The sequence below is a fragment of the Mobula birostris genome, chromosome 11 (genome assembly GCF_030028105.1).
Source record: "Mobula birostris isolate sMobBir1 chromosome 11, sMobBir1.hap1, whole genome shotgun sequence".
Lineage (NCBI taxonomy): Eukaryota > Metazoa > Chordata > Chondrichthyes > Myliobatiformes > Myliobatidae > Mobula > Mobula birostris.
In genome coordinates this window covers 22,179,261-22,204,366 of record NC_092380.1, presented here as the reverse complement: position 1 = coordinate 22,204,366, position 25,106 = coordinate 22,179,261, and the positions used below count along the sequence as shown (strand labels likewise).

Here is a 25,106-nt window from a genome sequence, read left to right as displayed (position 1 = left end):
AGAACATCAAACCCCCAAAACATCTACCATAAACGCTGCCTGGGCAGGGCGAGAAACATTATCAAGGATGCATCTCACCCGAACCACGGACTTTTTACTCTCCTCCCATCCGGTAGGCGCTGCAGGAGCCTCCGTTCCCGCACCAGCAGGCACAGGAAGAGCTTCTTCCCTGAGGCTGTGACCCTGCTGAACCTCACATCACAGCGCTGAGCAGTTTTGCACCCATATTGTACTGTCTCAGTACTTTTATATTTGTGTGCTGTAGCACTTACTTTTTATTCGCTGCTATTTTGTAAATAACATTCTTTGCATTTCTGGTCAGATGCTAACTGCATTTCATCGGCTTTGTATCTGTACTCGGCACGACAATAAATTTGAATCTAAACTAACCCCCCCACCCAAAAAAAAGTAAATTTATTATCAAATTACATATGTGTCACCGTATACTCCCCGAGATTTATTTTCTTGCAGGCATACTCAATAAATCCAATAGAATCAGTAAAGACCGCACCAACAGGGTGGACAACCTGTTTGCAAAAGGCAGCAAACTACAAATACAAATAGAATGAAGAAAAAAAAATAATAATAAGTAAGCAATACATTTCAAGAACATGAGATGAAGAGTCCTTGAGAGTGAGTCCATGGGTTCCGAGAACAGTTCAGTGATGGGGCGAGTGAAGTTTTCCCCTGTGGATCAGGTGCCTGGTGGTTGAGGGGTTCTGAGGCTCCTGTACCTTCTTCCTAAGGCGGCAGCAAGGAGAGAGCATGTGCTGGGTGGGTCAGGGTCCCTTATGATGGATAGGACGACGCTCCACGTAGCCGTGTTCAATAGTGGGGAGGGCTTTACCTTTGTGGACTAGGCCGTATTGTAGGATTTTCCTGTCGAGGGCATTGGTGTTTCCATACCAGGCTGTGATGCAGCCCCTCAATATACTCTGCACCACACATCTATAGAAGTTTGTCAAAAGTTTTAGGAGTCATGTCAAATCTTTGCAAACTCCTAATTAGATATGGTGCCGTGCTTTCTTCATAACAGCGCCTACGTGCTGGGCTCAGGACTGGTCTCCTGGACCTAAATCATTTCCCTAAAACAGTCTGAGACAAGAGGAGAAATTCCTTCACATAGAAGATAGGAACCCTTTGCGTGCGGCTCCAGGTTTCCAACGTATGCACAATCTCGCATGTATAACCACTGTCTATTCTCAGTCATCTTGGTCCTTTTGCCTTTTGAGTGTCACACTCAGATTCAAGTTTATTTATCATGTGTATATCGGAACGTAGGGTGTCGTTTCCGCACACGGGTTCTGCACAACCGAGAGATGCGCTGGGGGGCAGCCCGCAAGCGGCGCCGACGCCACAAGCCCACAGCGCTCGGCAGAACAACACAGAACACAGCAACGCAGCCAAACAAGCCGATCTACTCCCTGCCACCCACGCACAGACCCCAGAAGAAGCCTCCAGCGGACTTCAACCTACAGACATTGGGGTTTGACCTCCCCAGCGACGTCCCATTGACCCTCCTTCAAAATACAGCCACAATATTCTCAAGGCAACTGCAGTGGGGATTTCCTGAGGCTGTACAGGTTCCACACGAGGTAGCACTGTAGCTACCCGAGGACTATGGCAGTCACTGAAAGTAAGCATGCAGGTACAGCAGGCAGTGAAGAAAGCTAATGGCATACTGGCCTTCATAACAGGGGGAATTGAGTATAGGAGCAGAGAGGTCCTTCTGCAGTTGTACAGGGCTCTGGTGAGACCACACCTGGAATATTGTGTACAGTTTTGGTCTCCAAATTTGAGGAAGGACATTCTAGCTACTGAGGGAGTGCAGCGTAGGTTCACGAGGTTAATTCCCGGGATGGCGGGACTGTCATATGTTGAAAGATTGGAGCGACTGGGCTTGTATACACTGGAATTTAGAAGGATGAGAGGGGATCTGATTGAAACATATAAGATTATTAAGGGATTGGACACGCTAGAGGCAGGAAACATGCTCCCGATGTTGGGGGAGTCCAGAACCAGAGACCACAGTTCAAGAATAAGGGGTAGACAATTAAGAACAGAGTTGAGGAAAAACTTTTTCACACAGAGGGTTGTGGTTCTGTGGAATGCTCTGCCTCAGAAGGCAGTGGAGGCCAATTCTCTGGATTATTTCAAAAAAGAGTTAGATAGCGCTCTTAAAGATAGCGGAGTGAAGGGATACGGGGAGAAGGCAGAAAAAGGGTACTGATTGTGGATGATCAGCCATGATCACAGTGAATGGTGGTGCTGTCTCGGAGGGCTGAATGGCCTACTCCTGCACCTATTCTCTATTGTGGGAAAGATGGAAAAAAATGGCACAGCTGAAATTTGCGATATATAAAGCCAAAGCGTACAAATCCAAAAGTAACCAGCTTGTTAATGACTAGTTAACTACATAGCTACTACATGATCAGTTGATTATTGATCAATACAAAACTATTCATCTGCTGTGCAGAATGTTGACAACGAGGTTAGATGCTTTGATATAAATTAAAATTCACTTATGCAACTTGCATCCAAATAATATACTGAAGATTTGAGAAGGGAATAAAGGAGCAAAGGGTTTGCCTTGACGTCCTCGGTCATTTTTTCAATAATTTTCCATGTTTCCCTCCCAGCCATGAGCTGATTTCCATATACCTGCCTTTCAGGAAGATGAGATATTTTCAGAACTTAGTATTCAAATGGTGAAAGAAATAAAATTATTGACATTTCCCTTACTAGAGAAGCTCATAATATAACTGGGAGAAGAATTAGAGGGAGTTGAAACAAAGTCTATTTAACTTGGTGAGTGGTGGTGTCGGGGAACTCAGTCTGAACTGATTGTACAACCTAGACTCACTTTTTGGACTCGTGTTCTCGGTATTATTATATTTGCACAGTTTGTCTTTGCACATTGGTTGCTTGTCAGTCCTTATGCATGGTAGATTCTGTTGAACTTTATTTTTCCTGTAAATGTTTGCAAGAAAATGAATCTCAAGGTAGTATATGGTGACACTTCCTGTGTCTGATGTAGTGGCCACTGAGTGGACGTTTGTGGCTTTCTGCTGCCGTAACCCACCCACTTCAAGGTTCAACGTGCTGCACGATTAGAAATGCTCTTCTATACGTCGCCGTCAGTAACACGTGGTTATTTGAGTTACTGTCTCCTTCCTGTCAGCTTGAAACCAGTCTGGCCATTCTCCTCTGACCTCTCTAATAACAAATCATTTTCGCCCACAGAACTGCTGCTCACTGGATGTTTATTTTCGCTCCATTCTCTGTAAACTCTAGAGACTGTTGTGCGTGAAAATCCCAGGATCTCAGCAGTTTCTGAGATACTCAAACCACCCCATCTGGCACCAACAATCATTCCACGGTCAAAATCATATTTCTTCCTCAATCTGATGTTTGGTCTGAACAACTAAGCCTCTTGGCCATGTCTGCATGCTTTTATGCGTTGAGTTGCTACCACACAATTGACTGATTAGATACCTGCATTACCCAGCAGGTGTTTCTAATAAAGTGCATACATACTTTGATGACAAATTGACTTTGAACTTTGAAGGGAATTGGAGGCAAAGAACTTCCTTGCCATTTATTCACAGAGCGTCATTTGACCAACTCAGGATAAATGCTACTTTGAAGATCCATAGCCAAAAGGCAACTTAGCATTAGTGAAATCGCTCTGCAGCATCAGCGATCCCATCTGGGTTTGATTCCCACCGCTTGTCTGCATGGAGTTTGTCTGCTCTCCCAATGACCTCATGGGTTTCCTCTGGGTGCTCTAGTTTCCTCCCACATTCCAAAAACTTACCGATTAGAGTTAGTCAGTGGTGAACGTGCTACGTTGGAGCCAGGAGCACATTCACTTGCGGGCTGCCCCCCAGCACATCCTCAGAATATGCTTGGTTGCTGGTGCAGCTACGACCTATTTCACTGCACGTTTCAATGTACATATGACAAATAAAGCTAATCTTTTTTTAAAAAATCGTAAAAGCCGAAAAGCTTGTCTAGCATGCATAAATGTCAAAACTGCATTTGACATTTTTTTGTGTTGCTTCAACATCTCCAGCAGAAAATCAGGGATACATAACCAGTGTTGTACAGCCATTTCTGCCTGGGGAAAAGTCCCTGGCTGTATACTTGATCTGAGTCTCTTTTTTTTAAAAACTAGGGATACAAGCTGATATATTAGACTAATACCTGGAACAGTCTGCCTATTGAGGAAAGGTTAGAATTTAGAAGAATGCAAGAGACTTGATTGAAATGCAGGATCCTGGGGGTCTTAGCCAGGTGTGTACAAAGCTGCTGCTGCTTCTTGTGGGAGAACCTAAAAGTAGAGGTTGCTGTTTGTATGTTGCATGGCTAGCACAGCAGTGTGGGCTGAAGGGCCTGTAATGTGCTGTAGATTTCTCTGTTCTGTGTTCTAAAACAGGAATTGCCATTTTACAATAGAGTCAAGGTGATTGTTTATGCTTCTCACCTGTTTTTCACACATAGCTACATAGGAATTAGGAGCCTGCTCTGTCATTCACTAAGATCATGGCTGGTCAGCTCCACATTCGTACCTCACCACGCCCCCCCCCCCCCCCCAACCACCCTTGCTTGCCAAGGATAAACCCATCTCATTAAAAGGTTCACAACACGCTGGAGGAACTCAGCAGGTTGGGCAGCATCTGTGGAAAAGATCGGTCGACTTTTCGGGCCGGAACCCTGACCCCAGCATCTGCAGATTATTTTGTGTTTCATTAAAAGGTTCACTTTCTTAAAAGACAATGGAAGAGAGTTCCACAGACTCTCAAGCCTCAGAGACAAAAAAAAATTACCTGGACTCTGTCGTTAGTGACTGGGGTTCAATTCCTGCTGCTGTCTGTTAAGAGTTTGTACATTCAGTCTGTGACCGCGTGGGTTTCCCCCAGGTGCTCCAGTTTCCTCCCGTGTTCCAAAAAAGTTAAGTGGGTTAACTGGTCAGATGGGTGTAACTGAGCCGAGCAGGCTCATTGAGCCGAAAGGCCCTGTTCCCGCACTGCGCTTAATTTTTAAAAATCATCTCGTAAACATAGTTTAAAAAAAAAGAACGAGGCACAGATAGTGGACAGTGACATTTTCCTAGGTGGAAATGGATAATACAAAGTGGCATAGTGATTGCAGGAAAGTATAGTGGGGGGGACGTCAGAGGTAATATTTATTTATTTTTACACCGAGAGTGGCGGGTGCGTGGAACGCACTGCCAGAGGTGGTGGTAGAGGCAGATACATTAGGGACATTTAAGAGACTCTTAGATAGGCTCTTGGATGAAAGAAAAATGGAGGGCAGCGTAGGAGGGAGGGGTTAGATTGATCTTAGAGAAGGTTAAAATAGCAGCTCAACATTAAGGGCTGAAGGCCCTGCACTCTGCTGGGCTTTCTGTGTTCTATTAATTTGTTTCCAATGTATTAACTAAGGACAACAAAATGATACACTGACTATGGACTCACCAATGCTAGGTACAGCACAAAAGTCTTTTATAATAGGCATCCATTAGTCTCGTGAGACCATGGATTTGCGCCTTGGAAGGTTTCCAGGGCACAGGCCTGGGCAAGGTTGTATGGAAGACCAGCAGTTGCCTATGCTGCAAGTCTCCCCTCTCCACACCACCGATGTTGTCCAAGGTAAGGGCATTAGGACCCATACAGCTTGGCACCGGTGTCGTCGCAGAGCAATGTGTGGTTAAGTGCCTCGTTCAAGGACACACACGCTGCCTCAGCCAAAGCTCAAACTAGCGACCTTCAGATCACTAGACCAACGCCTTAACCACTTGGCCACGCGCATATATAGCTGGGGTGTCCTAGACTTTTACATGTGCTGCAGTAATTTTATGTATTGCACCACAAAAAACAACACATTTCATGACATATGTGAGTGATGATAAACCTGATTCTGATATGGGTCTCTATTGTGGACTGAGAGTGGGAAGGGGGTCAGGGAGAGGGGAATCATAGCTGGGAAAAGGGGAAGGGAGAGGAAGCACCAGAGAGACATTCAGAATGATCGATAAACCAATTGTTTGGAATCAATTGACCCTGCCTGGTGTCTGAGGGCTGGGTGTGTTTGCACCCATGCCACCTCCTGCCCTGGCACCCCTTCTCTGCCACCAGTCCCACACCCCTCCCACAGCGCTCCACCCTCGCCATTCCCAACATCTTTTGCTCCCACCACATTTACAAGCTCGCTCTCCGCTCCACGTTAACAAATACAATACTGTGCAAAAGTCTTAGGAACCCTCGCGATATACACGTGCCTAAGACTTTTGCGCAGTGAAGCATAACCTCCCTGGTTTAATAATCATTTCCCCTCAGAAAAAACAATAACACTGACGGTTTTTCTAATTATGTGTTGCGTCTGAAAACCAAACACTGGGAACCTTTGATGGTGTTCTACAACCTCTCACCGTCTAGAGGGAACTATTTGATTTTCCTGCTAAAATGGTCACCTTCACATCTCCCCACATCAATTTATTTATGGGGAGGAAAGTGTGGTGCCAATCCATCACTAATTACAACAACCCCACCCCCCCATAATATTTCAGAGAGTCTATCGGATGGATGAATCTGGATTTACATGTAGACCAGCCTGGGTCACGATGAGAATTAGACGAGATTGTGATGACAGTTTGTATGTCCAGACTCTGCTCTAACTCGATCTACAATAATTTCAGGTCGATACAATGAGGAAGGAGATAGAGAGCCGAGTGACATTATGTCATGACAACAGTCTTTCTCTCAATGTCACGAAAATAACCGGTCGGTGGCTTCAGGCAGGGAGGTGGTGCACATGCTCCTCTTTACATGAACAGTGTTGAGGTTGAGATAGTTCAGAGCTTCGAGGATGTCCCAGGAGGCACATCACGAATAGCCTGTACTGGCCCTCTCCTTCCTCAGGAGTCTAAAGAAATTGGGCACATCCCTGCCGCCCCTACCTATTTTTTTTTATCAATAGACCCCAGAAAGCTTCCTATCTGGATATTTCATGGCTTGTAACGGCAACTGCTCTGCATATGACAAGAAATCAACCTTCCCTCCTGGGTTTTGGCCTGGAACGTTGACTGTACTCTTTTCCATAGGTACTGCCTGGCCTGCTGAGTCCCTCCAGCATTTTGTGTGTGTTGCTTCGCTCCACGGACTGTCTATACTTTTTGATAGTAAAGCAACCAGCATTATCAAAGACCCCACCCACCCCAGACATTCTCTCCCTTTCCCTCTTCCATGAGGTAGAAGTTACAAAAGTCTAAAAGCACATCCCACCAGGCTGAAGGACAGCTGCTACCCCACTGTTATAAGACTATTAAACAGTTCCCTAGTACAAGTTGGACTCTCGATCTCATAATTGTTGTGATCTTGCACCTTATTGTTTACCTGCACTGCACTTTCTCTGTAGCTGTTACTCTTTATTCTGCATCGTTACTGTTTTAACTTGTTCTACCTCAATGCACTGTGTAATGGTCGGGTCTTTATGGACACGCGGTTCTCTGTATCTCGGCAGGTGTGATAATAACAAACCAATTCCAATTTTTGAACGTACATATAATTAAATAAATCTGGAAGTAATTCATAGCTGCTGTGTTGGAATTTGAACTTGTGTTCCAAAATCAAAGTCTAGGGGTTACGGAGCAACTTGACGCCTATCATCCAGCCACAAAACTATTTGAGTCAATGGTAGAACAGTTGCACGAGGCTGAACGTCCTTCTGTTCTCATATCCTACAATCTAACCCATTCAAAAAAAGGTCTAAATCCCACCCTCCCCACCCCCCTTCGTCTGAAAACCAAAATCCACCAGGTGAATCCCCAAAACCAAGTGCCGTCCTCATGATTGACTTGTTACCCGCAGCAGCCTACCAGCCAGAGGCAACAATCGAGAGAGGCGCACACATCAGCATACTAAAGATTTTTAAAAATACTGTAGGCAGCACAGGAATTATTCGGCATTTAAAACATGAAAGAGGTTAAACTATTTTTTTTAGAAAAAAACAAAATACAGAGGAAGAATGTGTTTTTCTTTCATATTGTGGACACAGTATACAATGCAAGTTGTACATTTTGCGAGGGGAGGAAGGGGGGTGGGGAGAGGGAGAAGTAGGAAAAGAAAAAACATTTGCAGGACATTGTTAAACAATCAAAAATATATAATATATGTAACATCAATACAAGAACACAAATCGAAAACGGTAACAATACCTTTCAGGCCATAACATTGTACAGTTAGAACACATCATTAAAAAAGGTTAATAATAAGTATTACATAAACAGAGAGAGAGAGTGAGAGAGATGAAAACATTGCATCTCCGAAGGCAGCTTATGACAAAATGGATCAAAGTGTGCCTGTGCCCCTTCCCAAACCACAAGCCTCAGGTCCTACGAAACGCTGCCCACACACTCACCCTCTGCTCACACTACCCCAGTGGGGAAAAGTTTTACGACATGTCTCGTCCTCTTCTCTCCCAGGCCTTCGCCCCCTCCGAACCTTCACCAGCCCCCCTCCTGGAGCCTCCAATTCTGATCCACATTACATCCACCAATCACACACCCATAAAAGGGAATTACAACACAAATCCTTTTTTTTAAATATAAATTAATATTTTATCAAATTGGAAATCCCTGGAAAAATGGGCTTTGATGGGAGTTAATGATCGATCTGTGGTGTAAGACGGTGACCTGACAGACTTGGCGACCTCCGAACCCAAGGTGAGCCAATAAAATTGGCTAAGGTGACTCCTCACTGGGACTCCAAGGGACTTGGGAGTGATTTACTTAGAACAGTTTTTATAACCTCCAACCCCAAGGTGGGCCAAAAGAAAAATGTTCAAGGTGACCTCACTGGGACTCCAAGAAACTTGGGACTGCTTTATTTAGAACAATTTTTTTTTGGGACAGCTTTACTTTATAGGCAGAGGAAAATACATTATTGAGAGTTAACTGCAACTTGTTTTTGCAAAAAAAGTGAAACAATACCGTCGGAACAAGCCTCTCTCTCCCAATGAGCTCAGAGGCAAGATTGGCTCAGGCTTAATTCAAGGGTGAATGGAGGAAAGCGTAGGGCAGATGTCAGAGGTATTTTTTTTTAAAACACACAGTGGTGAGTATGTGGAAGGCACTGCCAGGGTAGTAGAGGCAGGTACATTAGGGGCGTTTAAGAAACAAGGGTGATAGCGAAATGGAGGGCTATGTAGGAAGGAAAGATTAGATTGATCTTGGGAGAGGTTAAAAGGTTGGCACAACACTGTGAGCTGAAGGGTCTATACTGTGGTGTGGTATGCTGTGTTTTACATTCGAATACCTTTGGAAATGAAGGTACAGGGATAACAATAATTTCAGGTTGAAAATGAAGTCCCTCCTGATTGAGGATCTTTCTCCCCCACTCCTCCCCCTTCATCTTCATCAGAGAGGCTCAAGCACACCAATGGACACCCATGACTTACCAGCACCCTAGAAATGACTGGGGGCGGGCTACAGAGGATTACCCATCCCGTTGCAGGTCAATGACCTGAGATGTTAACCATTTCCCTCCCCCTCTATAAATGCCGTTCGACTTACACTGTGTTTCTAGCACCTCCTGGGGTTAATCTTTCAGGACATTGCCAAGTTTGATTTCAGAAAAAAAAGTCCCAAAAGAGGGCCAGTGGGGGGGGGAGGGGGGCGTTGGGAGAAACTGAGTCAATTCACTTTGAATTCTGTTATCCTGTTACACATTAGAAACATGTTGAGAGGTGGGTTTCAGGGGTAAAGGTCATGGGATGAAACCACCAGGATTGTGCACAGTCAGAGCTGGCAACTCTGCTAAATTGTCAACAGAATTTCCAGGGGAAGTGTCCCTGATTGGAAACTGTTTTATCTCTGCGGATACCGTTTCCTCCAGAAGGTCGTACCTTTCTAATCTATTTCCACCTCCAGGAGAGAGTGTTGAACTGAAGGAAACCCCCAAAAGAGTTGGGAAACAACAAGTCATTGGAATCTATTTCGGGTCCCAGTCAGTTCCCAACACCTGTCCCACCAGAAGCAACTCCTCCTCCAGACCGCAAACTGGTGATGCCTCAGGCATCTCTTGGCCGAAAGGTGGAGACTGGAGGCCTGTCTTGGAGTTGTGTGTGTGTTTGTGCGTGCGTGTAGGTGGGAGGGAAGAAAAGGGGGATTGTTTTGCTGCTGATGTTCTGCTTTGCCATGTCCTGTGTTGCTCTGCCGAGCGTCGTGGGCAGGTTATGTTGGCGCCGGAATGCATGGCGGGCAACGCTTGCACATCCTTGGGTGTGTTGGCTGTCGACACAGATGACACAGTTCACCGAATGTTTCCAGGACATTGAGATAAATAAATCTGAATCTGAGTGGGTCCAGGAATGTTGTATTCAAACAACCTTTGCAATGGTAACCCCCGCACAGGGAGTGTTCTTTTCTGAGGCCCAGCTTCATATCCCCATGTCCTCACTGTGCTTAAGCCTGGGGACAGACTGGACTCTCGTCCCCGCCAGGTACGTTCCACACACAGAGACAGACAGACACACACATACACAAACACACACGCCACGGCAGAAGGCTGAACCAGGACAGGCAACCCCGGGACGACATCATCTTTAACCCTTTCTCATCCAAGCAGACCCAGGGAAAATTGTACCACTCCCAAGCAGTCCTGTGTGCGAGTCATGGGGATTGGGGATTTACTATCACACATAAACCCCAGGCCACCAGCCTCCCCCCTCTGCAAAGTGACCTCATCCACCCTGGGGTGCATCACTCCATTTTGTCATAATCTGTCTTTCTTTGAGTAAAATAGGACACTTGACAAGTCTCAGAACATATTATATAAACCAAGTACTAATAAGGTCCAGTCAGACTGAACATCACAACTAAGCAACCTTCTGTGATTTTTTTTTCTCTGTTAAGTATTGGTTAGCTCTCTCAAATACAATATAGTACATGGACATTTGTTCTGTACAATATATATACATGGGAGACATGACAAGTTGCCTCTGTTTCTAAAAACCGTTTACGACAGGCGAGCACCCAAGATAGGACAGATCCCAATTATTTTTTTGTAAAACTTACATTTTACCAGAAGGGAGACAGGGAATCTGTAAGATATTTTTAAATAACATAAAATGATTAAATTATATTCAGCCAGCGTTAAGTTGGTGGAGTTTTTTTTTGCATTTTTAAAATAGTTAATCCTTTTTTTAAACAGGGCAAGGGGGTGGGAATGGAAATATTTGATTAAAATCTGAAAAAAAACACATTAGGGCTAAAATATAATGCAGCATTTGCTTGACCGGACCCTCAAAGAATTGTTTTTAAAAAACTTGGAGCCTCTCCCGCAAGAGTTATTTTCCTGTGGGTATCTCCCTCCCCTCTCCCTGCCATCTCCACTCTTGCCCACCAATGCACTCCCACCAATGTCCCACGTCCAACCCGTCTTGGCCAGACATCATGTCTAGACCACGTCCAACCCGTCTTGGCCAAATATCACGTCTAGACCACCCTCTTTGTAGCAAGCACTCATTTTTAAACTGTTCCGTTTTGTCTTCCTTCTTTTTTGGGACATTTCTCTTTGGGGTGGGTTGTGGGTGAGGGAATAAATTTACAGTGGCTACTGTCAATAGAGAGGATGAAGTTGGAGTCTTCAAGTTCAGGCTCCGTTTTCCAACGAAAACCGATCTTCAGACAGGGGAGTCTGATTAGTCGCCCCTCAAGACTGCCAGCTGTTTGCAGTGTCCATTCACTTTATTCCAGGCCGGCAGCCATTTTCAATTTCCATTCACATCCCGCCTCCCAGACCAAGAGTACAGCTGTGTCTGGTTGTCACTTGTTCTTGAAGTCTGTAGACATTTGCAGTCATTATCTTCTGTCAGTCATATGCAGTGCCTGGTCACATGTCTTCCAGAATGACAGCCATATGCAATGTCCAGTCACATCCTCCAGAATGGCAGTCATATGCAGTGTCCAATCACGTCCTCCGGAATGGCAGCCATATGCAGTGTCCAATTACGTCCTCCGGAATGGCAGCCATATGCAGTGTCCAGTCACATATCCTCCAGAACCATAGCCATATGCAGTGTCCCTCAAGCTACTCAATGTCCAGAGAATGAAAGGGTGCTCCAGCCACATGCATCTGCATTTCAGGATCATTCTAACCTTATTTTCAACTTAATGTTATTTCATAGAAACACAGTGGTTTTAGCCTTCTGTGAAGTGTGATGAAGGGGCTTGGATCTCCAAGATCAGATCCAATAGGGGAAAAAGGAACAGATCCAACAATCAATACAACCTCCTACCCTAAATTTAACTGGGCCTAGTCACTTTAACTTGGTAGGTACTGACCATTGCCAGGACAGCAGGAGATAGATGACCCTTCAATTTCCTCCTACACCCTCTCAAATTCACCTGAATAATCCTCGATAAGTCCCAAATATGAACATCACCAGAAGCTTTGGGGAGATCTTCAACCCGAGGTCAGGCAACTGAATATACGCCCCAGCTCTTCTCCTGGATGATCGTTGGGAAGTGCCACAGTGTGGCAGGAGAGTCCAGTGTGCTGTGGGACAAGTCTCGAGTTTCTGAGTGCGAGGGGGGCAGGTGTGAAGATCGGGGGGAGATCGAAAGGTCACCCAGCACCTAGACCAGCCAGCTCTCTGGAAGAAGGGGTGGGGAGGAGTCAGGGAGAAGTAGGAATGGTCTTCAAAGGTCAGCAGTTGAAGGTGTCTACCAAGAGGACCCAGCCACAGCAGCCAACCCTTCTTCAACAGTTACCCAGGAACTCCTGATGATTTCAATTGCACTGCTTATGGGTTGGGTTGAAGGTTCTTCCAAAGGGTCCGGGGTGGGACAGTAGAAAGAGCCCTCAACCACAGCTTGGGCTACTGACCACCGCCTGTGCTGGTGAGGGAGGGGCTGCCACGTGGACGTGACATTACCGGAATGGGAATGGGTGGGGCATGGGAGAGCTGGGAAAGGCAGCAGTAAGAGAGTCTGGAATCCCTGCAGACAGGGGCTTCAACGTGACCAGCTCCATCGCCCCATCGCACAGTTCAAGCCTCACCCTGTTCCTTCAGTCAAGCCCTCATCCAGCTAGAACCAAATGGAAACCCAACCCCCAGGTCCCCAAACCACACCCCCCCCACCCCCCAGGGCAACTGGCAGAAGGAAGGCGTGGGTGAGTGGTGGTGGGAAAGGAGCTACAGTGAGAGGAACAGATCAATGGGAGGGAGAGAGGGGTGAAGGAGGGACTATAGAGGCAGAGGGTTGAGTGATGAAATGGCAACAAGGATGGGGGAGAGGTGGGAGATGGAGTGGCAGTGGGGCAACGGGGAGAGGGGGCAACGAGGGTGGGAGAGAGGTGGGTGATGGAGGGGAATAGGATGACAGGGGCAGGGGAAAGGGATAATGGGAGGAGGGCAGACAGAGGGGCAATGGAGGGGTGACAAGAGGCCAGAGTTGGGAAATGGATGGGTGCAGAGTGGCGATATGGGCGGGGGGGGGGGGAAACAGAGACCTAGCTGATGGGATATAAATATATGGGTTGGGATGAGTGGGGGGCACGGAGAGCAGTGACAACTGAGTCCAGGCCATTGAAAGTGGGCTCGGAGCAGTACCCACTGCCTTAGCGGGGCACTAATTTCACCCCACCTCCCCCGGCCTCCCACCCACAGGTGCTGGCTGGGACAGGGGGAACCAGTGTCTGCTATGGAGCTTTCTTAAAGAAAGGGGATTTTATTTTTTTTTTTAAAAAAAGCAAACGATAACTTCTGAACAGTCCTAACTGAAAAATCATCAGCAGCGTTGCAAGGATGACGGGAAAAATTAAATCTGGCAAAAGGGGCGTCACTGCGGGCAGTCACCAGTGGCCTCCTCTTCCCACCGACCCCTGGGAGATGGTGATGGGGAGGGATGGGTGGATGGGGTGGTGCCAGAGAGAGGCAAGGAAGGAGGAGAGAGTACGAGAGAGGAGAGTGGTCATGTCTGCGGCGGCTGGGGTGGGGTGAGGGGTGAGGGGGCAGTCACGCGCACTGTTGCTGAACCTGGGTGAGGAGCTCGCAGAAAGAGTCGAAGAGCTTCTCCAGCCACGCCATGTTGCGCATGCACTGCTGCACGATCTCCTCCTGCCCCAGGTCCTCATTCACCTCCGACAGGGTGTCCGTCTGTAAGGGGAGGCAAACGTGGTCACCGCCAGCTCTCTTCACCTCCCTCCCCGAAACCTCCCGCGAAGCCCTGCCCACCGTGACACCGGAGTCCCCTCCTCCCTCTACCCTCCCAACAGCCGACAAGCAGCGGGAGTTCCCGCCAAGGGACAGCCCCAACCCCGTAATGCGCGGCACCAGGGGGCTGAGTGCAGCACTATCAGTGCAAATACAACATTACCAAAAATAACTTGAGATGAGGAAATGGAAGGGTCGGTTACTAAGTTTGCATGTAACACACTGTAAGGTTTCACTGCTAATGTAATGGCTTCTCTGTAACGTTCCACTGCTGAGGTAATGGTTTCTCTGTAGCAGCAATGTTTGGGTTATGACTAGAGATAATGGGGTACGCTAATCAATGAACAGGATGTTGTTCTTTCTTGTGTGTCTGGAAGCCCGGAATTCCTGGTTCTTTTGCCGGGGAGAGATGAGGAGGGAAGACGCTAATGGAGAGAGTTGGTAGACCGCCGGACGGGGTGGACTTGGAGCGAGGATCCGAAGGTCAGCGGTGATTGGAGGAGGTTGATTGTGGATGAACAGCCTTATCACTGAGCTCCAACCTTGTGCAATAGACTGTTTCATCAGAATGGGCCCCTTTTCTTTTTTTGTTTTCTTTACTAACCATATAGTCAAATTAAGAATTTTAAAGCTCAATTGTTTAATTGCATATTGTGTACTGTTTGTTATTTCTGTGGTACTGATTTGTAACAGGGAACACATCACGCAGCATCCACCCAAACAAGATTTCTTAAGTTTGGCCAGGCTGGGGGCTATCATCCCCTAGATTTAGCTGCTAGCCGAAGCGAAGGTTACACGCAGATGACACGAAGGTTGGTGGTGTTGTGGAGAGTGTAGCAGGTTACAATGGGGCACTGATAGGATGCAGAGCTGGGCTGAGAAGAGGCAGATGAAGTTCAACCTGGAGAAGTGTGAAATTATTCGCCTTGGAAGATCAGACTTGAAATCAGAGTACAGGATTAATGGCACAATTCTTAACAGAATGGTGGAACAGAAGGACCTTGGGGGTCACGTTTATAGATCCCTCAAAGTTGCTGCGCAAGTTAATAGTCAGAATCAGGTTTAATTTCACTGGTATGTGTCATGAAAGTTGTTGTCTTTGCGGCAGCGGTACAATGCAATACATAATAACTGTGAATTACATTAAGTAATCAAATATATAATACAAACGGTAGTTCAATTAACTAAGTAGTGCAAAAATAGAAATAAAGTAGTGAGGTAGTGTTCATGGGTTCAATGTCCATTCAGAAATCGGGTGGCAGAGGGGAAGAAACTGTTCCTGAATTGCTGAGCGTGTGCTTTCAGGCTCCTGATGGTAGCAATGAGAACAAGGCATGACCTTGGTGATGGAAGTCCTTAATGATGGACGCCGCCTTTTTTTGAGGTGTGGTTAAGAGAGTGTAGGGTGTATCCTCCCTTCCCATCATGGGTTTCCACCAGGGCGGAGTGCTGAGCCCAGTGCCGTGCACTCTGCTCACACGTGACTGCACAAACACCCGAGTAATCACGTTGTCAAGTTCGCCGATGACACGACAGTCACGGGGCTCTTCACGGACAACGATGAGACGGCCTAAGAGAGATGGTGGAAGAGCTCTAGGTCTGGTGCCAGGCCAACAGCCTCTTCTTCAATGTCAGGCGAACTCACACCCCTCTTTATATCGGCGGCACGGTAGCGGAAACTACGAGCAGTTTCAAACTCCCAGGACTGCACAGTTCACACACAACCTCCCACGGTCCCAGAACACATCACCCACCATCAGGAGAGCTCACCAGTGCCTCTACTTTCTGAGGAAGCTGAAGAGAGCTGGACTATGGACATCAATACTCACATCAGATGTGCAGTAGAGAGCATCCTAACATGCTGCATCACTGCATGGTACGGAACCTGCACTGCGGCGGGCAGGAAGGCTCTACAGCGGGTAGTCAAAACTGCCCAACGCATCACTGCCACCAGCCTACCCACCACCACGCCAACCATATACAGAAAGGTGCCGGAAAAGGGCCAGTAACATCATGAAGGATCCCACCCACCTTGTTCGTGGACTGTTTGTCCCAGTTCCACCAGGGAGGAGGCTACAGAGCATCCACGCCAGGACTAACAGACTCAAAAACAGTTATTTTCCCCAAGCAGTAAGGCTGATCAACACCTCCACCGACTAACTCCACCACTGTATCACTTGCTGTCAGTCACCTTACGTACAGACACTCCTGTGCCTAGCGTCACTTTACGGACATAAAATCAATATCTGTGTATATACTCAAGCCATCTTCAGTATTTATAATTATTGTGTTTTTAAAATTATTATTATTGTGGGTAGTGGGTAGTGGCTCCATATGTCACTACTACAGGGCGTGACGACCCTGCCTTACACGAGTCCCGGGCTCAGCTGGCTCCGACTGACAGTACCCGGTATGGGTCCCTATCCAGAGTTACGGATCCCACTGCCTTGTGGGTATCTTCGGGAGAAGAGAAGGCTAAGGAGTAAGCCCTACACAAATCCGGAGTGGAGCCCCTAAGGCGGTTGGATGACGTATCACGTCACCTCCCGGCAGCTCCTGCAGCCAAGCTGATGCCAAATGTACTGCTTCGCATTCCTTTGGACCACATCCGTGAGGCCGAGAGGGGGATCTTGATGTCTGGGCAGCCCAGGATCTCCATATTCATCGCCCAGGTCTGCGCCCCGGAAACCGGGCGCATCCATTGTCTACTTAGACAGACGGAGCCATTAATTAAATTAATTGTGTTCTTTAGCTTATTGTGGTCTTTTTTTTCGTACTGCATCGGATCCAGAGTAACAATTATTTAGTTCTCCTTTATACTTCTATATTGGGAACACTGAGTCTTGATACGTCTTTATTAGTCAGGAGACTGAGTTCCAGAGCAGCAAGGTAGTGTTGCAGCTCTGCAGAACTCTGGTTAGACCACACTTGGGAGTATCGCGTTCAGTCCTGTCTCACCTCGTTATTGGAAGGACGTGGAAGCTTTAGAGGGGGTGCAGAGGAGACTTACCAGGATGCTGCCTGGATTGGAGAGGATAGGTTGAGTGAGCTAGGGCTTTTCTCTTTGGGATGAGAGCTGACGACAGAGGTGTACAAAATGTTAAAATGCAACGATAGAGCGGACAGCCGGTGCCTTTTCCCCAGGGCGGAGATGACTAATATGAGAAGGTACAAGGAGGAAAGCGTAGGGTGGGGGGGGGGGGATGTCAGAGGTAAGTATTTTACACAGAGGGTGGTGGGTGTGTGAAACACTCGGCCAGGGGTAGTGGTAGAGGCAGATACATTGGGGATATTTAAGAAACTCTTAGATAGGTACATGGATAATAAAATAATGCAGGGCTATGTGGGAGGGAAGGGTTAGACTGACCTTGGAGTAGGTTAAAACATCAGCGCAACATCCCTTTTTTGTGCCTTCAGCCAATAAAGACAGTTCTTTCCTGATATGGTACGGGGAGGGGATACAGGAGCCTGAAGACCCACACTCAGTGATTCTTCCCCTCCGCCATCAGATTTCTGAATGGTCTCATTATTGGTTTTCCTTTTTGTAATACTTTGTCTATGCACTGTACTGCCGCCGCAAGACCTGAGATACGGGGGAAGGTCGAACAGGTTGGAACTTGATTCCCCAGAGCGCACGAGGGGGGGCGATTTGATAATTGTGAGGGGCATAGGTGGGGCAAATGCAAGCAGGCTTTTTCCCACTGAGGCTGGGTGAGACCAGAACCAGGGGGCAAAGGTTAAGGGTCAATGGTGAAGCACTTGAGGGGGAGTTTTCTCCCCCCAGATTGTGGAACGAGCTGCCAGTGGAAGTGGTGGATACAGCTTCCATTGCAATACTTAAAAGTTGGGGGTAGGTACGTGGGCGGGAGGGTATACAGGGCTATTGTTCAGCTGCAGGTTGATGGGACTGGGCTGGATGACAGTTCGCATGGACTAGATGGGCTGAAGGGCCTGGTTCTGTTTTGCAGTGCAAGTTTTATACCATTTAATTAAGTGATAATAAACTTGATTCTGATATTCGAAGCTTCTGTGTGACCTTGTATGTCTAACCCAAAGCAAACCTGGGCCCTTGGGCAGGGCTAAAACAAAGCCATAAAAGGTGCTCCTCAGGGTGGTGGCACTCACCTGCTCCTTACAGTGCAATAACGTGTGGTACTTGTAGTGATGAAGAGAATGGAACAAGGTGTAAAACTGCAGTTTCTCGGCCTCCACTTGAAAATCCTGCAAAAATAAAGCACGCAGGAAAATCTCACTGACCGCTGAGAAAAGCTGTTCCAGTGACTGTCCTGGATCGCTGGGTCGATCCTACACCGGGAATAGACACCAGAGTGCAAGGGTAATTCAGCTTGCTCCCAACTGGATGAGATCTGTCCCGTCCCTCTCCTGGTGGGCAACACCTTCTCCCGGACCGACAAACCCCCTGCCAGCCAAAACGTGGGGAAAAGTGCTCTTGGCCCCCTCACCCTTGTGCTGAACTCGGAGCAGGGAGGTCACTAGGGCATCGGTCGGTGGTCGGACGCAGAGACTGCAGCTCCAACCAACAACCCATCACGCATGCTGCTGAGCAGCGGGAAAGGTGTACAAGGGTCAGAACTAACGTTCCCTCTATTTTTTTTTAAACAGCTGCATGGACCAACCATTGCTCTGAGCAGGACAATTTTACACCACCTGAAAGATGTGCGGCACTTTATTGAAACATATAAAATTCCAGCTGCATGGCAATGAAGGCTATGTGCGTGGAAACATTTTGGTTACTGTGCGGCCGCGCAGCTAGAGGGAACAGTGTTCAGGAATAAAGAATCACCAGCACAGACACCCCATCAGTCTCATCCCCTCCATAACTCCTTATTTCTCCAAATCCCTTCAACATTCTCCCTCACATTCCCACCAGCTCCTCTCTGGACACTCAAACTTATGAGCAACTTAGAGGAACCCAAAAACCTCCAGACTTGGGACGAAACTGGAACACCCAGGGGAAACCTGGAGAGCGTGAGTTATAAGGAGAGACTGGACTTGCTGGGACTGTTTTCCCTGGAGTGAAGGACACTGAAGGGAGATTGATAAAAGAATGAGGGGTATAGATAAAGTAGACTATCAAAGAGGGCATTTTATGGTTGGGGGGAAAGATTTATAGGAGATGTAAAGGGCAAGTTTTTCCACACAGAGGGTGGCAGGCGTGTGGAACAAGCTGCCAGAAGTGGGTAAAATTTAAATGTTTAAAAGATCCGTCGACTGGTACATGAATAGGAAAGGTTTAGAACAGGGGCTCTCAACCTGAGGTTCATGGCATAAAGAAGGTTGGGAACCTCTGGTTTAGAGGGATTTGGGTCAAACACAGGCCAATGGGATTAGCTTGGATAAGCATATTCGTGGGTGTGAGCAAGATGGGTTTACAGGCCCTGTTGCCGTGCTGTCTGACTGTATGACCCAATTAAATGCACTGCCCAGTCAGGAGGGAAAACGTGCAAACTCCGCACGGACAGTGCCCAAGCTCAGGACTGAACCTGGGTCTCTGGGGGCCAGCGAGGCGACAACTCTGCCAGGTTTACCAGTTTGCCCCTCCGCTGCTGCTTATGGCGACAGCTTCACACCAGAGCGCGAGAGACGGCGAAACGCGCCCTCACCTGCGGCCGCTGTACATTCTTCTTGAGCTGGTTGAGGGTCTTCCTGTTGTAGGGGGTGCCGGCCACTTTTAGCTTCACTGAGCTGGCGGGGGCGTTCCTGTGCTCGGCGTCGCAATCCTCCACAACCAGCTGAGGGAACGTCTGCAATCCTTCCTGCAACACACCCACCAGAGGGGTTACAGCCCGCCTCAGCCCGTCCCGTTAGACCAGAGGAGATGCCGGCAGTCCCTACTATCCAAGGGACCGCCCCAGTTTCAGAGGGGAGGATGCAAGGTTAAACTCATACTCCCGTTGATTACTGCCTGGGTTAGTCCACTCCCTATTAACTTCTGCGATAACAGGTACCCAAAACCAAGGAGTAACTTACGGGAGCCCAATAACTTTCAACTTTGGGATTTGGGATGAAACCAGAGCACCTGGGAAAAACCTAAAAGAGCGCAGAAGGGCTTCCCAAGGATGTTCTGGAATACTGGAGTTATAAGGACATTTGATAACCTAGGACTATTTTCCCTGGGGCAAAGGAGGCTGTGGGGTGATTTATACAGCAAAAAAGTGGATATTAGATTGATTTCAGGATATACAAGTTCAAGAAAAAAGTACTGACTATGGTCCAGTCCCTCTCAGGTAAAGCCTTCCCTGTCATCAACACACATCTACGTGAAGTGTTGTCGCAGGAAAGCAGCACCAACCATCAGGGACTCACACCACCCAGGACATGCTTTCGTCTCGCTGCTGCCATCAGGAAGGTGGTACAGGAGCCTCAGGACTCTCACCACCAGGTTCAGGAACAGTTATTACCCCTCAACCATCAGGTAGGAGGTACAGGAGCCTCAGGGACCCACACCACCAGGTTCAAGAACAGTTATTACCCCTCAACGATCAGGCTCTTGAATAACTTCACTCACCTTCACTTGCCCCATCACTGAAATGTTCCCACAACCATAGACTCGCTTTCAATGACTCTTCATCTCAAGTTCTCGATATTTATTTATTATTATTTCTTTGTTTTTAGTATTTGCAGTTTGTTGTCTTTTGCACACTGGTTGACTGCCCAGTTGATGGAGTCTTTCACTGACTCTATTTTGGATTTATTGAGTGGTGCCTGCAAACAGACGAATCTCAGGGTTGTATACGGTGACATATATGTACTTTGATAATAAATTTACTTTGAACTTTGAAAGGGACCACATTTTGAATATTATGTTTGGTCGCCCTGCTAAAGATGCCGTTAAACTGGAAAGAGTGCAGAGGAGACGGGCGAGACTCAAGGGACTGAGTTACAAAGTGACATTGTGCAGGTTGGAACATCTTCATTAGAACGTGGAGTGATCTTACAGAAGTGTATAAAATCATGAGGGGTACAGATAGGGGTGTACACATGCAGTCTGATGTCACAGACTGACAAAGGGCATCTGTGATGCCAGACTGTCCCAGGTCGGTGGGTTCTGGGATCGGATGCCCGTGGCAGCAGAAGGCATGAGGGCTGGTGGAGCCAGTGAGTCCACAGCTCGGGGTCCTGCCATCGGCTGCTCCAAGGCTCTATTCTGGAGATCGAAGCCCGAAGGTTGACGTCGATGTCCGATGGCCTAAGTCCAGAGACCGGAGGCCTGTCCTGGGGTTGAAGGACTAACCGTGTGCGGGAAGGCGGAAAGGGGCTTGCTTTGCTGTTTTTGTTGTGCTCCACGTTCTTCTCCTGAACATGGCGGCCACTCCATGTTAGCGTCGGAAAGTGTGGCGACACTTGCACATCCATAGGTTGTGTTGTTAACGCATTTCACTGCATGTTTCGATGGAAGAAACTGAATCACGAGCTAGAGGGCACTGGCTTGGGGTGAAGGGGAAGAGGTCCAACAGGAACCCGAGGAGCAAGTTTTTCCACCCAGAAGGTGGTCTGAATATGGAGCGAGCTGCCAGAGGAACTGGCTGAGGCAGGCAGATTACCAACACTTAAAGGACACTTGGACAGGTACATGGATAGGAAATATGTACCATACACAGGAGAATGGGACAAGTTAAGACAGGAGTCTTGGTCAGCAGGGACAAGATGGGCTGAAGAGCATGTCTCCTCGCTGCAGGATTCAACAAATAATCTTCCTAAAAGCTGAAGTGGGCTCAAAGGAGGTATCCTGCGCTTGCTCATTTTTAAAATCCATCTACCAAGCCTTATTCGTAAGGATAACTCAAGCAGCATAACGTTCCTGCACTTGTGCAGTGGACAGGAACTAAATACGGGTGCTATCTATGACCAGAAACCTCTCTGACACTGATACGTGAACTTCCACAAGTTTTGAAGACAAACAAGACTGCAGATACTGGAATCTGGAGCAATAGTCTGCTGGAGGAACTCAATTGGGGTCAAGGAGAGTCTGCCAGAGGGAGATGAAGGCCCTTCATCTGGACATTTCAATCCAAAACCATCACGGTCCATTTCCCTTCCACAGCTGCTGCCTGACCCTCCGAGTTCCTCCAGCACTTTGTTACTTTTGCAACGGCACAAGTTTGGTCTTTTGGTTGTCAATTGCTTAATTGTCACAGGACATTTAAAATCTCAACATTTATATTCAAAGTTCAAAAAGATCAAAGTAAATTTACCATATTCAACCTTGAGACTCACCTCCTTACAGCTACCACAGGAAAACAAAGAAATACAACAGAATCCATGAAAATCCAGGCTGCAGATTGCAGCAATCATTGTTCAAAGGAAGTATGTCTGGTAGAGTATCGAGTATTTTACAACCTGTCTGCAAAACATTGCCGTATATCGCCAGTACCACCTTACATTTCACTATTCCATTGTCCTTTCTTTTCTCACAATATTTCTTTCACTGCATTTAAATTAACATTTCATTCTCAGTTCCTGAGCTGTTTACCTTTCCCATCGGACTGACTGGTTAAGGAAATGCCCAGTTGATTAAAGATTAGCTTTAATTTAACGTTAATATTGTTGGCTTTATTTGCCACGTGCACGTCAACATACACAGTGAAATGCATCCTCAGCAACAACAGCCAACACAGTCTGAGGATATGCTGGGGAAAGCCTGCAAGTGTCCAAACACCCCAAGACAGAGAAGCAGAATTAGGCCATTCAGTGCAGAGTTTGCTCTGCCATTCAGTCATGGCTGATTTATTATCCCTCTCAACCCCATTCTCCTGCCTTCTCCCTGTAACCTTTGACACCCTCACTAATTAAGAACTGTCAACTCTGCTTTAACTATACTGGATGACTTGGTCTCCACAGCCATCTGTGGCAATGAATTCCACAGATTCACCACCCTCTGGCTACAGAAATTCCTCCTTATATCTATTCTAACGGGACGTTCTTGTATTCTGAGGCTGCCCCCTCTGGACCTGGACTCCCCCACAGGAGGAAACAGCCTCTCCACATCCACTCAATCTCGGCCTTTCAATGTCCGATAGGTTTCAATGAGATCCCCCTTCTTTCTTCTAAACCCCAGTGAGTACAGGCCCAGAGCGATGCTTCTGGCACCAACATAGCATGCCCTCAGTTTACTGACCCTAATCAACACTTCTTTGGAATGAGGGAGGGAACTGGAGCACCCACAGGAAACCCACATGATCATGGGGAAGCGTCCATGCCCCCTCACAGACAGCGAGGGGAATTGAACCCTGATTTGTGGTTGCTGGTGCTTTAAAGCGACTGGGCTAACCACAATGCTACCCAGCCACCCCTGCTGCGAAGAGACACTAGGCTAACAACGGACCACTTCGCTCCCTGAATACGGGTGCAGAGTAGGGTTGGATTTAGCAGGAACGTCACCACAGCCCTCGATCTCAAGCTGTTCGGTGTGAACTGCCCAATGATGCCCAAGACACAAAGACAGCGTTAACGCGCAAGCCAAACTTTACGCAGAAAAGCCGAGGCCTGAGGTACCTGGAGCAACGAGCTAAGAGACACTCTTTTTGTCACACGCTTCTTGTGTTCCGTTAAGATGCCATCGATCTTCTTCATGGTGGGTAAGTAAAGTTCATCTGCAGAAGAGCAAAGACATGAATCAGTGGCTGGTCTCCATAGCAACGGCTTCCGCCGGCACCACTTTCCAAACACGCTCACAAATATCCCTTCTGGGCCCCTTCCACCTGCACCAAGATCTAGTTAGACAACTCTTGGGGGTCAGGAGGAGATTGAAACCGGTTTGGAAACAACAGGGTGGAGTGAATCATTGACTATTTAGTTAGAGACTCACAGAGCACAAGAGCACAGAAACAGGCCCTTTGGCCCATCTAGTCCATGGCAAACCATTAACCTGCCTCGTCCTATTGACCTGCACCTGGACCATTGCCCTCCATACCCCTCTCATCCATGTACCTACCTAAACATCTCTTAAATTGTGCAATAGATCACCTTTCAAAGAGCAATATTCTTAAAGCAATACAGCACAGAATAGGCCCGTTGGCCCATGATGTTGTGTCGATCTTATAACCCAATCCAAGATCAATCTAACCCTTCCCTCCTACATAACCCACCATTTTTCTATCATCTACGTGTTACCTAAGATTCTCTTAAATGCCCCAGCTTCAGCGACCACCCCTGGCAGGAGATTCCATGCACCCACCACTCTTCATGTTAAAAAAAAACTTGCCTCTGACATCCACCCCTATACGACAGGCCATCTTCTCAACTAATCCAACACCCCGGTTTGGGGGACTCCACCCTGCAAATGCCCCCCACCTCTGGCAGGGACCTCTGCCTCCAACATCCATTCTGCCTGGGTTAACACATGAGGAGCTTTTGATGGCCCAGGGCCTGTACTCGCTGGAGATTAGAAGAATTGGGGGGGGGCGGGGGGTAGAATCTCATTGGAACCTATCGAATACGGAAAGGCCCAGATCGAGTGTTCATGGAGAGGATGTTTCCAGTAGCGGGGGTATCTGGGACCAGAGGGCACGGCTTCAGAATACAAGGACGTCTCTTTAGAACAGAGGCGAGGGGAAGTTCTTTAGCCAGAGGGTGGTAAATCTGTGGAATTCATTACCAAGGATGGCTGTGGAGGCCAAGTCAGTGAGTATATTTAAAGCAGAGTTGATAGGTTCTTGATTAGCAAAGGTGTCAAAGGTTACGGGCAGAAGGCAGGAGAACTGGCACTGAATCAAGAAATTAAATCAGCCATGATCGAATGTGGAGTAGCTCCTGTCTTAGGGCCTCAACACCCTCTGAGACAGGGGTTCCTAACCTGGGCTCACGGACTACTTGGTTAATGGTAGAAAAAAGGCTGGGAACCCTTGTCCTATTGGGAAGTAAAT

General features: G+C 47.5%; 1 protein-coding gene across 3 annotated transcripts in view; it reads right to left on the bottom strand.

Annotated features, from left to right (window-relative positions):
• Positions 1 to 8,020: 8,020 nt before the first annotated feature.
• LOC140204925 (proline-rich protein 12-like) overlaps positions 8,021 to 25,106 on the bottom strand; it is a 102,401-nt gene continuing 85,315 nt past the window's right edge. For all 3 annotated transcript variants that reach the window (XM_072271895.1, XM_072271897.1, XM_072271896.1), the window contains exons 13-16: positions 23,737 to 23,834; positions 19,845 to 19,997; positions 18,346 to 18,441; positions 8,021 to 14,163 (exon numbers count right to left, since the gene is read on the bottom strand). In XM_072271895.1, coding sequence (XP_072127996.1) covers positions 14,023 to 14,163; positions 18,346 to 18,441; positions 19,845 to 19,997; positions 23,737 to 23,834 — 488 coding nt within the window. In that variant the 3' untranslated portion in view covers positions 8,021 to 14,022. The remainder of the gene's footprint in view (positions 14,164 to 18,345; positions 18,442 to 19,844; positions 19,998 to 23,736; positions 23,835 to 25,106) is intronic.